Source organism: Octopus bimaculoides, chromosome 19 (assembly GCF_046866305.1).
Source record: "Octopus bimaculoides isolate indiv1 chromosome 19, ASM4686630v1, whole genome shotgun sequence".
NCBI classification, from domain to species: Eukaryota; Metazoa; Mollusca; class Cephalopoda; order Octopoda; family Octopodidae; genus Octopus; species Octopus bimaculoides.
The window spans coordinates 21,764,423-21,782,406 of record NC_142946.1 but is presented as its reverse complement, the minus strand read 5'-3'; the positions used below and the strand labels follow the sequence as shown (position 1 = coordinate 21,782,406).

The following is a 17,984-nucleotide window of genomic DNA, read 5'->3' as shown; positions in this document are numbered from 1 at the left end:
ACGTTGCTCCAGTCCACTCAGCTGTCAAAAATGAGTTGTACCTGTATTTGAAAGGACCAGCCCTGTCACATTCTGTGTTATGCTGAATCTCCCTGAGAACTACATTAAGGGTACAATGTGTCTGTGAAATGCTCAGTCACTTGCACATTAATTTCACTAGTAGGCTGTTCTGTTGATTGGATCAATTGGAACCCGTGTCACCATAACTGACGGAGTGCTATTTTTTTCTTTTATACATCAACAATGATTGTTATATTCCTTAAAACTAAACACATAGACAATATTAATTAACTTTTGCTAGAAAAAAAACTGAAAAAAAAAAAAAACCCCAAAGAGCTGACAGTTACCACCTAACATTTGATATTTCGTCTGAGATTAGCATCTTTTTTCAATGATTATTAAAAACATTTATGATCTACCATTAAAAAAATTAATAGATTTTGTTAAGCAAATTTTTGTGAAAATGTCAACTTGTCCATGAGAAAATTTGATATTTCTAAACCTTTTCATTTAAACATTAGAGATAAATAAACAGTCGGCATTAAAATATACTCTTTTTCTATAACCATTGTTTAAATAAACATGTACAGAACACAGGTTCAGAATTTGAAAAATAATAATAAATTTGAACAATAATGATGAAGTCAATAGTGATTAATTAAAACATTTATTTTGAGTATGATCATGAAAAATAAATGTATGCTTAGTTCTGTGAAGCATATGTTTATAAAACACTAGTTTCTATTTCAAGTAAATTCACAACAACAGGACAGACAAGAAACAAAGCAGGCTTATGATTTTTGCAGAGTCCAGTAACATTTTATATGATTTTCATTTAGAATCCAACTACAATACCATTCAATTAAAAAACAAAACTGTAAAAATTACAATCAGTTGTGCTACACTGAACAAACTTTTTTAGTTTTTGGTGTTTGTATTGATTTCAAAGAGTAATTATTGATCATGAAATATCTTCTAAGAAATCAAAAAGCTGAAAAATGTGTGTTGGGGGAGAAATGTCTTTTTCTTTTTTTAACCTCTAATTTTATATGCAATCTTATTTCACAAATGGTGTCAAAAATAACCAATTTCAGATATGGACAATATGTATTATTGTCAACCTTTTTAGGTGTATTTACAAAGGAATAACTCTCATGATGACTATTATTAATAGGTGTCATCAATAAAAAGACTAGATCAATGACTTACTAGGTAAGTTGTATGTCTTAATTTAGTTAGTTGCTTTTTGTTTATTTATTTATTTTAGAGACTTAATCATGTAAAACCTTAAATTAATAAATTTATAGAATTCTTAGCTTTTCTAACAGGTGTGAAAAAATATGCTTAAAAGACTTATCAGGGTTCAAATTACATATAGAAAAAAATAAACGAAAAAAAGGGAAAATTCAAAGAAAAGTGACATACAATAAATATAGAACAAAAGTATATGAACAAGAACCATTGAAACTGCTCTGTGTGTGTGTGTGTGTGTGTGTGTGTTCAAAATGAAGAGAGCTGCAATAATCTAAATATTTTCCTAATAGCTGTTATCAGATTGATCCTTAGGAAGAAATATATTATTTCCAAATGGAGAGTCAAGATGTGTATTAAGAATATTAGATGTTTCTCTAACAAAATATTCCAGGTTACTTCAATTTTAGCACATACTCTGGATTTTTGGTCCTAGATTACTTTAAAAAAAATTGATAAAAGTAAATAAAAGGAAGTCTGGAGTAGTCAGTGTTGAAGACAAGTTGTTAAGAATTACAAGAGCATGGTTTAACTGAGTTCAAATCCTGTAGCTGATTCAATTGCATATAGTAATTTACTTCTCATTGCCTCTTCATTGTAGAACTCGGGAAGTTTCAGTAAGTTCATACATGTACTAGCAGTGGGTAGGCGCTCCAGTTCAGTACCAGCATTATGGATGCAAAAGACTGGATATAAATCCTAGAAAAAGAAAAATAATGGCACATCTTTATACAAATATCATTATCATCATCATCACTACTTTAACATTCTCTTTTCCATGCTTCCATGGGTCAGAAAGAGTATATTGAGGCAGAATTTCTATGGCTGGATGCCTTTCCTGTCCCCACCCTCCATCTGTTTCAAAATAGGATTTTTTTCCCATTGGTAGGGGTATTTCCATGGATTACTGAAAATGAATGACACTGCTTGCGTGACAATGACACTCATTTACTACTATCACCTGATGTAAAGACATGGTGACACAAAAACACAAAGTCATTGTTTAACGTCCACCTTCCATGCTGGCCAAATATTGAAAAGAATTGTTTTGGAAGTCAAAGAGAAATTCCTTTTTATATATTTGATAAGATGGATACATCAAAACTGGTTATATTTTAAATCATTCACAGTAGCAAAAACATTAAACATTCTGTAAAATATACTTTTGTGCCTTTTCCAAGGCACAAAAGTATATTTATATTTACTCTTTTAACTATAATTTTTGATTTGTATAGACTCTTAAACCCTTCCCACCTCTCCATCCATATGTGTGTGTGTATGTATATATGTATAAACATGAATATTACTTCCATAAAAATATATAACCACACACATGCATAACTTCTCTCCCAACCAAATAGAATTATTTTCTTTGGATATTTTAACTGATTTAAATCTAAACTTACAAAATGGGGACAAAAATTTAAAAAATTAGAAAAAAATTTTTTGCATGTTATTTTAAATATATTTATTGACTTACATTTTAGGATTAAAATTAATTGCTAACAAAACCTTTTCATTTCAGAACAGAATCATTATATTTCTTGCACTAAATCTCTTAAACAATTATATAACTTTTCAGTTAGATAGTCTTCAGCTAGAATTCTAGAGCATCATGCATGTGTATTAAAAAAATAATTTTTTTTTTTTAATAATCTATTGGTTTTCTTTAACTAGTTATTACAAACTATCAAATGATGCATGTCCTTTGATAAAATACATATTTTAAAAATGATAATAGTTGTGGTATGGCTGTGTGGTAAGTAGCTTGCTTACCAACCACATGGTTCCGGGTTCAGTCCCACTGCATGGCATCTTGGGCAAGTGTCTTCTACTATAGCCTCGGGCCGACCAGAGCCTTGTGAGTGGATTTGGTAGACGGAAACTGAAAGAAGCCCGTCGTATATATGTATATATATATATGTGTATGTGTGTGTGTGTCTGTGTTTGTCCCCCCAACATCGCTTGACAACCGATACTGGTGTGTTTACGTCCCCGTAACTTAGCGGTTCGGCAAAAGAGACCGATAGAATAAGTACGAGGCTAACAAAGAATATGTCCTGGGGTCGATTTGCTCGACTAAAGGCGGTGCTCCAGCATGGCCGCAGTCAAATGACTGAAACAAGTAAAAGAGTAAAAGAGTAAAAGAGTATAAAGGTGCTGTATCATATTGCTGAGTGGAAACCTTATTGCTGTAGCCATCATATTATGTTCCCAGACAAGATAGCTGCATACAACAGTCTATTTGGCTAATATGTTTCATACCTACTTCTTAGTCGAACAAGTGAATCCAGTTGCTCTACCAATATATAAATGTCCAATGTTGTTAAATCCATTCAATACATGCAGAAGTGGATAACTGATTTAATCCATTAGCATTCAGATTAATCTGGCAAATGTAATGCTGATTTATTCATATTATTTTGATTTAATCATGCATTACCTCACAGCTTTGAGATTTCAATGATGTGATTGCTTATTTTTAGAATAACATTGTCGGGCAGGTCCGAGAGGCCAGATCTGGTTCATTTGAACAGATAACTGGTTGAATATTTAGGCTGGATATGGCTGGTTTAGATGCTAAAAGGTTAAAAGAGTAAAAGGAGATAACAAAACTATTTTACAAGATTAATAATTCAGAATATCGCTTACCTTAAAACCCAGCAGAGGTGGCCGAGAACAGCTAGTTACAAATTTTAACAACTGCCTTAGTTGTTGGTCAGTCAGGTCATAGACAACTTTCCAAAAAATTTCTATCACAGGATGTTCAGCAGTAAAGCCCCCTGCAACAGAAAAATATTATATTAGAAACAAAAAATACATAACATAAATGTAAACAATTACTTCAACAAAATTAGAAAATATCAACAAATAAAATTAATATCTAGAATATCCCACAGAGGTCAACTTAGCTTTTTATCCCTACAGGGTCAGTAAGATAAAGTACCAGTCAAGTACTGAAGTTGATACTAAACAACTTCCCTCAAAATAGTTGGCCTTGGGTCTCAATTAGAAAACATGAAAATATTTGGTGATTAATAGGCACAGGCATAGCTGTGTGATAAGAAGCTTGCTTCCCAACCACATGGTTCCAAGTTCAGTCCCAATGCATGGTGTCTTCAAGGGGATTTTTACTACAGCCTCAGGCTGATCAAAGTTTCATGTTCCCGTTTGTTAGACAGTATTCATCGCAACTGCCTGACAAATGAGAATGTGAAACACCGAGTAACAGTTCTGTGAATATTTTGCAGCTTTTATAATAAAACATATTACACTACCCTTGGTATTTGAGTACAATTTTTTCCACATTGTTTGCACGTATGTGTGTGTGTGTGTGTGTGTGTGTGTGTGTATATATATACATACATATATATATATATATATATATATATATATATATATATATATATATATATATATATATATACAGGGGTTGGACAAAATAATGAAAACACCTAGCATCATAGTTTCATAATTTTGAAATATCTATAAAACCATCAAATGCTTGTTTATCTTTATGTTTTTTGATTTATTATTAGTGTTGCTTAATATGTCTTGCTAAAATTGCTGTTTCTTTTTAGATATCATAAGAAAAAGGTAATCAAAATTCATTAAAATGACAGATTTATCGAACTTTCAAAGAGGTCAAATTGCTGGTGCTTGTATGGCAGGCAGTAGCATAATGAAATGTTTGGTGTATCAAGAAGTACTGTCTTGAAAGTAATGACAGCCTCTGAGAAAGAGGGAAAAACCTCCTCGTTGAAACAAAACTCCGGAAGAAAACCAAAACTTTCAGATAAGGACTGTTGGACTCTTACGTGAATGAATTGCTAGAAAAGATCACAAAAGTACAGCTCCCAAAATTACTGCAGAGCTTAATGACCACCTCAAGAACCCAGTTTCCACAAAAACTGTTTCTGGGAGCTGCACAAAGCCAGATTTCACGGGAGGGCTGCAATCAGAAAACCACTACTTTCGAAAACAAATGTTGCAAAGCATTTAGAGTGGAGTAAAAACCTACAGAATTGGTCCCTAGGGCAGTGGAAGAATGTTATTTTCTTGGATGAGCCATCCTTTATCTTATTTCCGACCACCGGCTGAGTATACGTGTGGAGACAGCCAAAAGAAGCATTTGATCCACACTGCCTTCTTCCAACTGTTAAACATGGAAGAGGATCTGTGAGGAACTGGGAAATCTTGGAAATCTGCCAACCCAATGGTTTCCCTTCATGGCAGAATTAATAGTCAAGACTATTTAAGCATTTTATCTGATCAAATTCATCCTATGGTTGTGGAACTGTTTTCGGAGGGAAACGTAATCTTTCATGATGATAATGCACCAATTCAGACAGCTAAAGTTGTTACTAAATGGCACACACGAAGAACATTCTAGTGAAGTTGAACATCTTATCTGGCCACCACAGTCCCCAGATCTTGATATTATTGAACATTTATGGTGCATTTTAGAAAAACAAGTAAGGAGTCGATATCCTCCACCATCATCACAAGAACTGGAGACTGTTTTAGCTGAAGAATGGACAAAAATTCTTTTGGAAACAATTCAAACTTTGTACAAGTCCATACCTCATAGAATTCAAGCTGTAATTACTGTCAAAGGCGGTCATACCCCATATTAAAATAAATTTGTTTCAGCTCTGTGAAGTTGCTGACCCTCTACAAGGTACAAATACACCTCACATTAGCTAAATACTCAGGTCTAGAAATAACTCAGCTATTATATGCACAAACCCTTCAAAGACACAAGTCTGCATTAAAGAAAATCATCTCACTGAGGAGTAAATCATCATTCACTGTTCTATAATCATTAGCTCTTACCTTCGAGTTTTTTTTACCATTACAACAAGGTTTCTGATCTGCTAGACCAGAAAATTCTGAAATATCTCTTCTTCATTTTACTCCCTACACCTCGTTCTCCCTATCATATCTCATCTTCCATAATGTTCTTATACCAATACTTCTCAAGGCTGCAACTATGTCACTGCTCCCTCCAGTCATCGGCCTTGTTATTCCTGGAGAAACTCTAAGAGTTATGAGCCTTGCTTTCTTGGACTAAATAATTCTTTCTACAATAGGCACAAGGCCTGAAATTGTGTGTGTGTGTGATGGTGGTGTCAGCTGATTACATCAACCCCAGTGCTCAACTAGTACTTATTTTATCAATCCCTGAAAGGATGAAGGCAAAGTCGACCTTGGTAGAATTTGAAATCAGAACATAAAAACAGAAGAAATGATGCTAAGCATTTCGTCTGATGTGCTAATGATTCTGAATGATAATAATAATAATAATAATGATAATGATAATAATAATAATAATAATAAGAAGAAGAAGAAATAAATAAATATGAGATATAATTTCTCTTTCATAGTTTTGCTCCAATATAAATTTCATTACAAAAGCTATTTTTCTCTACATGACCATGAAATACATCAACACAGAATGTTGCAAATAAATAATATACATCCTCACGGTGGTGCACCAGCATGACCGCAGCCACTTGGCTGAAACACATAAATAAATAAAAAAAATAAAAAAATACATATTATATATATATATATATATGTATATATATACATCCAAAATTTAGGGAATGGAACAGATAAAATCCAGGCTACATATGTTTCATAGCTAATGGAATCTCAGAAATAGTATATTATCCAAATGAGGGATAGACCACAAGCTACTTTTCTGGTCAAGGATACCTTTATTATATGAAGTTTATATTGTCATTAGGAGATCCTAATGAATTGATTGTATTTCAGTTGAATCCCCAACGAGTTTACATGGGATCTCCTAATGACAATGTAAACTTCAGATAATTAAGGTATCCTTGGCCTGAAAAGTAGCTTGCAGCCTGCCCCTCATTGGGATAATTTACTACTTCCAAGGTTTCGCTAGCTATGAAACATGTAGCCTGGATTTTATCTACTCCATTCTCTAAATTTTGGCTGTTTATTCGCAGATACAACAATCCCTGTTGCTAAGTGTGAACTATAAAATTAACTTTTTTCAGCTTATCGAACTTCAATATGGGAAAAATTCTCAACCTTCTGTGCCAATAAACCACTATTTTTCCTGAAAGTTGTTTTTTATATCCTCTATGGATTGCTTGAAGTTCAATAAGTTCCTATACCTTGATCCTTGGATCTTACCTTTACACATCAATATATATATATATATATATAAAATCCTACACCAGACAGGTGCACTGAGATAATACACTTAATATAGATTTTTCTTAAGGTGGCTAAATGGCAGAATCGTTAGCATGCCAGGTGAAATGTTTATTGGCATTTTGTCTGTCTTTGCATTCTGTGTTCAAATTCTGCTGAGGCCGACTTTGCCTTTCAACCTTTTGGGGTCAATAAAATAAGTACCAGTCGAGTATTGGGGGTGGTGTAATTGACTTATCCTCTCCCACAAAAAACTGCTGGCCTTGTGCCAAAATATGAAATCGATGGAGATTCTTCCTATTAACCAAGATAAATCAAGATAGCAGTAGTTAATGTATGTGCACTTTCAAAAATGAAAGCAGTATCAAAGAGTGAAAGAACATAATTAAGAAACTAACCTGAATAATTAGTGTGTTGTTTTAAGTCTTCGAGATTCACAGGTGTGTTGGCTCCAGATATCAGTTCTTGCAGTTCATGTTCATCAAACATACGCAGCCATTCCAGATTGACTACATTAGCAAGACCTAATCGGAAAGCATGGCAATGAGGTCGAATCTAAAGAAGAAACAAAAAAGTTCATGACATTTTGAAATCAAAGTGAAAATTGTTCTAGGCACAAAAAATTTGAGTCATTTAATAATTTGAAAAAAAATAAAAAAATAAAAATGATAATTAAGCAAAATCCACAGACCTGCTTATTTAATTTATAATCTGCCATTAAATGGATATACTCAATCCGATTATAATTAGTTACTTGAATGTCTTTGCCACCTGGTTTTAGCTCCTCAATCTAAACAAATATAAAAAAGAAAATCACAAAATATAAAAACAAAACAAAGAAACCAAAGTAGCCATAAAATTTATAATGAATTGATTTTGATTTTAAATTGTAGTTTATATAAACAAGTAGGATCTTTTTATCTTTTTCTTTTTACCTTTACACTTGTTTTAGTCATTAGACTGCGGCCATGCTGGGACAATGCCATGAAGAATTTTAGTTGAACAAATCAACCCCAGTACTTATTTTTTAAAGTACTGGTACTTATTCTATCAGTCTCTTTTGCCAAACTGCTAAGCTACAGGGATGTAAACACACCAAAGCTGGTTGTCATGTGGTAGGAGGAGAACAAACACAGAGATAAAGGCGCACACACAACAGTCTTCTTTCAGTTTCCATTTACCAAAATCACTCACGAGGCTTTGGTCAGCCTGAGGCTGTAGTAGAAGACACTTGCCCAAAGTGCCATACACTGGGTTTGAACCCAGAACCATGTGGTTGGGAGGTAAACTTCTTACAACAGTCACATGGATACAAATTTGCAGAGGGTGCTGGCAGCTGCAGTAACGAGATTTCTTTTTGTCTTTCGATGAATCTTTTGATTATTTTTGGAGTATGGTTTGGATCACAACCATGCCGAAAAATTCATGACTGGTCCAAATGACATTTGGCATGTCTTCTCCAAGATTTTCAGAAAATCTGTACAATTCATGATTCCTTTTATCTGATGCAGGCAACTGCTGCCAATCAGATGGAATTCCTCTCCAGTATGGCACAGTATGTAGCTTTGTTTCTGGCAAATTGCACATGCATAGTTAACAGAGAACCACTGAAATAAATTCTTTCCATTAAATGTTAACATGAAAGTATTTGGTAACTTCTGTTAACCAGGTGACCTGATAGCAGTGGAGGAGGGTACTCTGAAAGCATAACGGGGTGAAAAAGTTCAAGGAGCTTTTACCTAATGGATGCCTAGTACTTAGTCTATCGGTCTCTTTTGCCGAACCGCTAAGTTACGGGGACATAAACACAACAGCATCGGTTGTCATGCGATGTTGGGGAGACAAACACAGACACACAAACACCCAAGGCGCCCAAGGTGCCACGCAGTGGGAATGAACCTGGAACCATGTGGTTGGTAAGCAAGCTACTTACCACACAGCCACTCCTGCGCCTATGTGCTTATGCCATGCTATGTGTCTTGAATGTTCTTGTTATGCTGTTAGACAAGTGACAGTTATCTATCTTGTTCCAACAAGGAAAAGCAATCTACTCTCTCTCTATCTCTCACCACTACCACAACCATAATCACCATCGTCATCATAATTTAACGTCTGTTTTCCATGCTGGCATGAGTTAGATAGTTTCACTGGAACTGGTAAGCTGGAGAGCTGTACCAGGCTCCAATCATCTGTTTTGGCTTGGTTTCTATGGTTGGATGCTTTCCTAACATCAACCACTTTACTGATTGTAAACATTTTTTTATGTGTCACTGCCGCAAGTGCCATGAATGCACTTGAATTTATATGCATTAGTATATGACTATGTGTGTGTTTGTGTGTGCATTTCTTTGTGTTTCTGTGTATGTGTGTGTGTCTATGCATGCACACATGAGCACATACTCTTATATATGCACATACACATTAAAATCATATTAATGTACGAAGAAATGCCTATCGACAACGCACGCACACATATACATAGGTATGTTTGTGTACGTATGCCAATTGTGTGTATGTGTGTGTTTCTGAATACGTGTGCATGTGTGTATGTATATGCATTCACAGATACACATACACATATTCATGTAAATACGTAGTACTCTCAATCGATCTATTGCTCACACACACGTGCGCATGCAGACATTTACGTGTACGTATATCAATTGTGTATGTGTATGTGTGTGTGTGTGCGCGCGTGCACGCGTATGTATGTGTGTGTGTGTTTACAGTCTTGGTTTTATATTTCGAATTTTTCCCCAATGGAGAGACTACCGGATCTAGCCCAGAAACAATAGTCTGTCATTGGAATATTGACAACATCAAACACCATAGTCTTGTTTGTATGTATGTGTGCATATATGTATGTATGGATGTACGTACGTATGTATGTATGTATGTACGCATGTATGTATTATGCATGTATGTATAATACATGTCACCAGCACTGGCAATGACAAAAGTTCACTTAGCTTGACATATCTTCACAAGCACAGCAATTTCACCACCTCGTCCCACGTCTTCCTGGGTCTACTTTCAATACAGATTTATTCACATTGTTTTGAATTACTCATGCATTATCTCATAGCTTTGTGTGATTATTTAGTTTTTATAATGACATTATAGGATAGGTGTGAGAGATTGGATCTGGCTGGTTTGAACATAAACAGGGAGAATTGGGCCAGATATGGCTAGTTTAAATGCGAGAGAGTGAAGGATATATCCCTTGTAACTGCTGAGAAGGTTATCACTTGGAGAATAAGAAACAAATTCAATTAAAAATAGAACTCCCATATTACAACATAAATTGAAATGCAAAGTTCTCCATTTGAGAAAACTTTACTAGTTACTGACAGGATAAATATATTGTCCTATTTTGTGATCAACAGCTTCTTTTGTAAAGTTTCTTAAATAATACCTCAAATTCCAGTGAAGAAGATTCTGCGAAAGTGCTCAGCCTATTCAAAATTGAAGCTAAATGTCCCTAAACAAACTCATTGTTTTTTAAAAAAGGACCAAATTATAAAATAAACACTTCAATAGGAATTGGATGGCCACAATCAAATGCCTGTCAAATACAATATTCATCTATGTCTCTGGACAACTGGACTTACAGGTTGCTCCCAGACATACATAAAAAAACTACCCTTGCACATGCAGAACTACGATTACTCAACAACTGCAGCAGTAGAAGCAGCAGCAGAACTGATGTGCATTTAGACTATGCTGTATATGGTTCAGATGGTTAAGTATGAATATTCCAGACTATCATTAGGTAGTACACCATTCAGAGGTTCAATAAACAGAGCAGTAGTCCACAAAAGACCACCTTTGGTATCACATTATGAACATTTCCATTATTGCCAAAGATCACATTTTGATATTTACATAGGTTTCATCCCCCAAAGAACAATTTTGAGCCAAAACTTTCATGGATGATAGAGTAGAGACTACTAACCAGATTTGACAGCTGGTAGTAAATCATTATTGTTGAACTCAGTCTTTATCAGGGCACTAGCTCACAAAGGCATTCTTTAGGAAATGATCATTAGAAGCACTGTGTGATTGGTGAATGTTCTATTAACCAGCAGCAGCAGCCACCACCACGACATCATTTAATGTCCATGTTTCCATGCTAACATAAGTCAAATTGAATTTGTTGAGGCAGATTTTCTACAGCAAGATACCCTTCTTGTTGCCAACCCCTACCTGTCTCCAAGCAAGGTAACATTTCTCCATGGCCAGACATGCTTTCCATGGAAGACTGGCAATCAACACCATCACGTGTATGATGGTGATGACTGTTTATAACAAGCATATGATGTCAAGACAAGGGTACACACACACACACACATATACATGTATGTGTATGTAAACAATAAGCTTCTTCCAGTTTCTGTCAACTAAATCCTCTCACAAAGATTTAGTTGGGGCTCAGGCTATAGTAGAAGACATTTGCCTGAGGTGCCAAGCAGGGGTACTGAACCTTAGACTACAGGGTTAGGAAGCAAGCTTCTTAACAATACAGCCATGCCTGCACTTGCAATGCCGTGTTCAAATCCATCCGTGTCAATAGAATAAGTACCAGTTGAGCACTGAGGTCGATGTAATTGACTTGCCCCCTCCCCCTAAATTGCTGGCCTTGTGTCAAAATTTGCGTTGCCAGTGCCCCTGGATTGGCTCATGTGCGGGCGACACATGAAATCTTCCGAGCGGGATCGTTGCCGGTGCCCCTAGGCTGTCTCTTGTGCGGGTGACACATGAGGTTTTTCGAGCGAGATCGTTGCCAGTGCCCCTGGACTGGCTCTTGTGCTGGTGACACATGAAATTTCTTCGAGCGAGATCGTTGCCAGTGCCGCTGAACTGGCTCTTGTGTGGGGTTCTGGGATTTTTCGAGCGGGATCATTGCTGGTGCCCCTGGGCTGGCTCTTGTGCGGGTGACACATGAGGTTTCTCGAGCGAGATGAGCGTGGCCTTTGCCAGTACCGCCTGACTGGCCTCGTGCGGGTGACACGTAAAAGCACCCACTACACTCTCTGAGTGGTTGGCTTTAGGAAGGGCATCCAGCTGCAGAAACACTGTCAAATCAGATTGGAGCCTGGTGTAGCCATCTGGTTTCACCAGTCCTCAGTCAAATCGTCCAACCCATGGAAAGCGGACGTAAAACGACGACGACAATACGTACAGACATATCTATTCACCTAGAATTCATTGCTCTTTTAAAAATTACGATTTATGCATTGTTGTCTCAAATATTTAAAATCTACAATTAAGAGCCCTATCTACTCGCTGACGGTACCTACCCACCCCTACCCATTTTCCTTTATTCAAAATTCTTATCGCTCCTTAAAATTATGGCTTTTAAGTGTTGATTTCTCAGCCCAAGAATTACAGCGTGATGTGCTGCTTGACTGGTCCCCCACCTCTCTCTCTCTTTATATATATATATATATATATATATATATATATATATATATATATATATATATATATATGATGATGATGATGATCTTTTCTCCCGCCATGCCTCTGTCTACCCCTCCATCCTCTCTCTCTCACTCTCTCGTAGTTTTTCCTTAAGGTCTTCAGGTTCTGGCTATATATAAATGAGAAATCCATTCTAAATTATCTCAATCCCTTCTCTCCGCTGACATACTACGACGAAGTCTCCAAGATGCAGATAAGATAGAGATTTTTATTTATTTACGGCCTCAAACATCTCATACCTTCGCGCTTTAGTTTGCCCTCTATTATTTATCTTGTTTCTCTCCATGATATTCAATTGAATTCAGTTGTTGTCTTAAATTCATACTTATTCATTTTCTAAGCTTCCTAAATTCATGCTACGTTATATTCTATTCACCTAGAATTCATTGCTCTTTTAAAAATTACGATTTATGCATTGTTGTCTCTCAAATATTTAAAATCTACAATTAAGAGCCCTATCTACTCGCTGACGGTAACCCGCCCTCCCACCCCCTCCACCGGAAGTTCATTCCTCTGTCATCCTGTCATCCTCGGCTGTCTCCCGGAACCCATCTAGTGGCCTTGGCCATCCTCTCCCCTACCTTTGGGTAGCGCATTAAGTTTGAGAAATGTTTGCAGGTTGTAGGTACTGTTTTGCTTATGAATTCTTTCAATTGCAAGTTTTCTTTTCAGGTACACAACACTGCTTTTCCCCTTCCCAGGCTACAGGCCCACACTCCCAACACCCATACTGTTAGGATTGGCACTCTCAACGTCGGCACGCTGAAAGGTAGATCTGGTGAAATTGTTGAGATGCTTGAACGGAGACGCGTAGATATGTGCTGCATCCAGGAAGTAAGATGGAGAGGAGGTTCTGCGAGGTTCCTCACAGGCAAAGAACACAGGTACAAGATTTTCTGGGCAGGGAACACTGACGGGGTCGGGGGCGTAGGAATACTTCTAGCGGAGAAATGGGTGGATAAGGTAATCGAGGTCGTTAGAGTAAGTGACAGAGTACTTAAGATCAGACTAGTGCCTCATCATAGATTAGCTACTGTCATCTCAGCCTATGCACCTCAACCGGGGCTACCAGATGGTCTGAAAGACCAATTCTATGACACCCTCTTGCAAACTACCTTGTCGACGAGTGACAGGGACCTTCTCTTTGTGGCTGGAGACTTCAACGGTCATGTCGGACGTCATGCTGGAGGCTTCCATGGCATACATGGAGGCTATGGCTTCGGTTCCCGCAACGAGGAGGGAACCAGACTGCTGGAGTTCTGTGATGCAACCGATCTTATGGTCTGCAATACCAACTTCAGGAAACCTGCTAGTCACCTACCGCTCCGGCAGACACTCTAGCCAAATCGACTACATCCTCGCCAGAAATAGGGAAAGAGGGCGGCTTATAAATGCCAAAACCTACCCTGGCGAAGAATGTACCCCACAACATAGATTAGTAGTTAGCGACTTTGGGATCAAGGCAAAATGGGTGCCCAGAATTAGACAGGCTTGGAGGAGAAGGGTGTGGAAACTTAAAGACCCTGCAAACGGACAGAGACTTAGAGACAAGTTACTTGAAGCATTTAACGAAATAGAAGGGGATATAGCATCATACAACGTGGAAGACAATTGGAGATTTCTGCGGGACAACCTGTTGAAAGAAACCGACCAGATTTGTGGGTGGTGTAAGGTCCCCTCCCGACCCAGAGTAACATGGTGGTGGAACAAGGAGGTAGACAGGGCTATTAGACAAAAGAAACAGGCTTGGAAGGACCGGAAGAACGGTGGTAGCAGGGAATTGTACCAATGTGCCAGAAGGGAGGCTAGGCGACAGGTTTATTTAGCCAGAGGGGAAGCAGATAAGGAAAGATTTGCCAATGTTCTGCGCCGTGAGGACCAAAGACTCGAGGTATTTCGTGTTGCAAGACAGTGTAGGAGAGAGAATAGTGATGTTGTAGGAGAGAAATGTGTTCGCATGGATGATGGTACGCTTGCATTAAATGAGGATGCAAAGAAAGAGGTCTGGAGATGCCACTACGATAGATTGCTTAATAAAGAGAATGAATGGGAGAAAGAGAGCCTGCCGTATGTCGACCCAATAGAGGGACCAGCTATCCGAGTTGATAGTACCAGGGTAGATAAAGCAATTAAGAGTATGAAGACCGGGAAAGCCCCCGGCCCATCAGGAATCACTGCAGAGATGCTCAAAATATCTGGCAGTGTTGGCTATAGCCTAGTCACCCGTATTACGAACCAGGTGATACACGAAGGAGTCATACCCAATGACTGGTGTAGCAGCATCATAGTCAACTGCTACAAAGGTAAAGGTGACGCTTTAGATACAAATAATTACAGAGGCATCAAGCTGTTAGATCAGGTTATGAAAGTTACAGAGAGGGTCATAGCCCAACTAATTAGGGAGCGAATCAATTTAGATGAGATGCAGTTTGGGTTCGTGCCAGGTAAAAGCACTACTGATGCCTTATTTCTAGTGAGACAGTTGCAGGAGAAATACCTAGCTAAGGATAAACCTCTGTACCTGGCTTTCGTTGACATGGAGAAAGCCTTTGACAGGGTCCCCCGATCCCTTATCTGGTGGTCAATGAGGAAACTTGGGATAGAAGAATGGTTAGTGAGAGCTGTGCGAGCCATGTACAGAGATGCTGCCAGTAAGGTGAGGGTTGGAAATGAGTACAGCAATGAATTCCGGGTAGAGGTAGGGGTCCACCAAGGTTCCGTCCTCAGCCCCCTCTTATTTATCATAGTCCTCCAGGCAATCACAGAGGAGTTCAAGACAGGTTGCCCCTGGGAGCTCCTCTATGCTGATGACCTTGCCCTAATTGCGGAGTCACTATCAGAACTAGAGGAGAAGTTTCAGGTGTGGAAGCAAGGTCTAGAATTGAAGGGCCTTAGAGTCAACCTAGCTAAAACCAAAATCCTAATAAGTAGGAAGGTAGTTAAAACACAAACCCCTTCAGGTAGATGGCCCTGCTCAGTATGTAGAAAAGGAGTAGGTAGTAACTCTATAAGATGTACCCGGTGCAAGCTATGGACACATAAGAGGTGCAGCAACATCAAAGGCAGGTTAACTAGCAAGTTAGTTTTTGTTTGTGGCAGATGTTCAGGTGCAATAAAGACTGTAAACAAACAGGAAACAACTTCTATCTCATTCCAGGGTGAAAAACTAGAGGTAGTCGATAGCTTCCGCTATCTGGGCGACCAAGTTAGTAGTGGGGGTGGGTGCGCTGAAAGTGTAGCTGCTAGAATAAGAATAGCCTGGGCAAAGTTTAGAGAGCTCTTACCCCTGCTGGCGACAAAGGGACTCTCACTCAGAGTAAAAGGCAGACTGTATGACGCATGCGTACGAACAGCCATGCTACATGGCAGTGAAACATGGGCTGTAACTGCTGAGGACATACGTAAGCTCGCAAGGAATGAAGCCAGTATGCTCCGTTGGATGTGTAATGTCAATGTGAATACCCGTCAGAGTGTAAGTATCTTGAGAGAAAAGCTGAACATTAGAAGCATCAGTTGTGGCGTGCAAGAGAGACGATTGCGCTGGTATGGACATGTGGTGAGAATGGAGGAGGATAGCTGCGTGAAAAAGGGCCACACCCTAACAGTTGAGGGAACCCGTGGAAGAGGTAGGCCCAGGAAGACCTGGGCTGAGGTGGTGAAGCAAGACCTCCGTACATTGGGCCTCACCGAGGCGATGACTACTGACCGAGACCTTTGGAAATGTGCTGTGCGTGAGAAGACCCGGTAAGCCAAGTAAGATCGTTGCCAGTGCCCCTGGACTGGTTCTTGTGCGGGTGGCACATGAGATGCACCATTTTGAGCGTGGCCGTTGCCAGTACCGCCTGACTGGCTCCTGTAGAATTTTCGAGCGAGATCGTTGCCAGTGCCCCTGGACTGGCTTGTGCGGGTGGCACATAAAAGACACTATTTCGAGCGTGGCCGTTTTCGTGCGGGTGACACGTAAAAGCACCCACTACACTCTCTGAGTGGTTGGCGTTAGGAAGGGCATCCAGCTGTAGAAACTCTGCCAAATCAGACTGGAGCCTGGTGTTGCCATCCGGTTTCACCAGTCCTCAGTCAAATCGTCCAACCCATGCTAGCATGGAAGGCGGACGTTAAACGATGATGATGATGATGATGATGTCATGTTTAGCAATTGACGAGAATCACTTAATAGTGAATTTCCATTTTCTGAGACTATATCTTAGTTGGAATACATCTACAGGGGCTCGACAAAATAATGTAAACACTGAGCATCATAGCTTCATAATTTTGAAATATCTATAAAACCGTCAAAAGCTTGTATATTTCTATGTTTTTTTATTTATTATTAGTGTTGCTTAATATGTTTTGCTAAAATTGCTGTTTCTTTTCAGACATTATAATAAAAAGGTAATCAAAATTCATTAAAATGACAGATCTATTGGACTTATATGGGGCTATATCTTGGAAATCTGCCGGCCTAATGATTTCCCTTCATGGCAGAATTAATAGTCAAGACTATTTAAGCATTTTATCTGATCAAATTCATCCTATGGTTGCGGAACTGTTTCCAGTGGGAAATGCAATCTTTCAGGATGAGAATACACCCATTCAAACAGCTAAAGTTGTTACTGAATGACATGTACAAGGGACATTCTAGTGAAGCTGAACATCTTATCTGGCCCCAGATCTCAATATTATTGAACATTTATGGTGCATTTTAGAAAAACAAGTAAGGAGTCAATATCCTCTATCATCATCACTACAAGAACTGGAGACTGTTTTAGCTGAAGAATGGACAAAAATTCCTTTGGAAACAATTCAAACTTTGTATGAGTCCATAACTCATAGAATTCAAGTTGTAATTACTGCTAAAGGTGGTCCTACTCTATATTAAAATAAATTTGCTTGAAATTTTAATCTGTTTCCACTATATTGCCCAATCCCTGTACATATATATCTACACACACACATATATATATATATATATATATATATATATATATATATATATATATATATATATATATATATATATATATATACACACACACCTTAGAGAATACAAACATTTC

General features: G+C 38.1%; 1 protein-coding gene across 2 annotated transcripts in view; it reads right to left on the bottom strand.

The window, feature by feature from the left end:
- Positions 1-651: 651 nt before the first annotated feature.
- LOC106872940 (ubiquitin-protein ligase E3C) overlaps positions 652-17,984 on the bottom strand; it is a 75,618-nt gene continuing 58,285 nt past the window's right edge. For both annotated transcript variants that reach the window (XM_089366586.1, XM_089366587.1), the window contains exons 21-24: positions 8,135-8,233; positions 7,842-7,998; positions 3,904-4,034; positions 652-1,950 (exon numbers count right to left, since the gene is read on the bottom strand). In XM_089366586.1, coding sequence (XP_089222712.1) covers positions 1,780-1,950; positions 3,904-4,034; positions 7,842-7,998; positions 8,135-8,233 — 558 coding nt within the window. In that variant the 3' untranslated portion in view covers positions 652-1,779. The remainder of the gene's footprint in view (positions 1,951-3,903; positions 4,035-7,841; positions 7,999-8,134; positions 8,234-17,984) is intronic.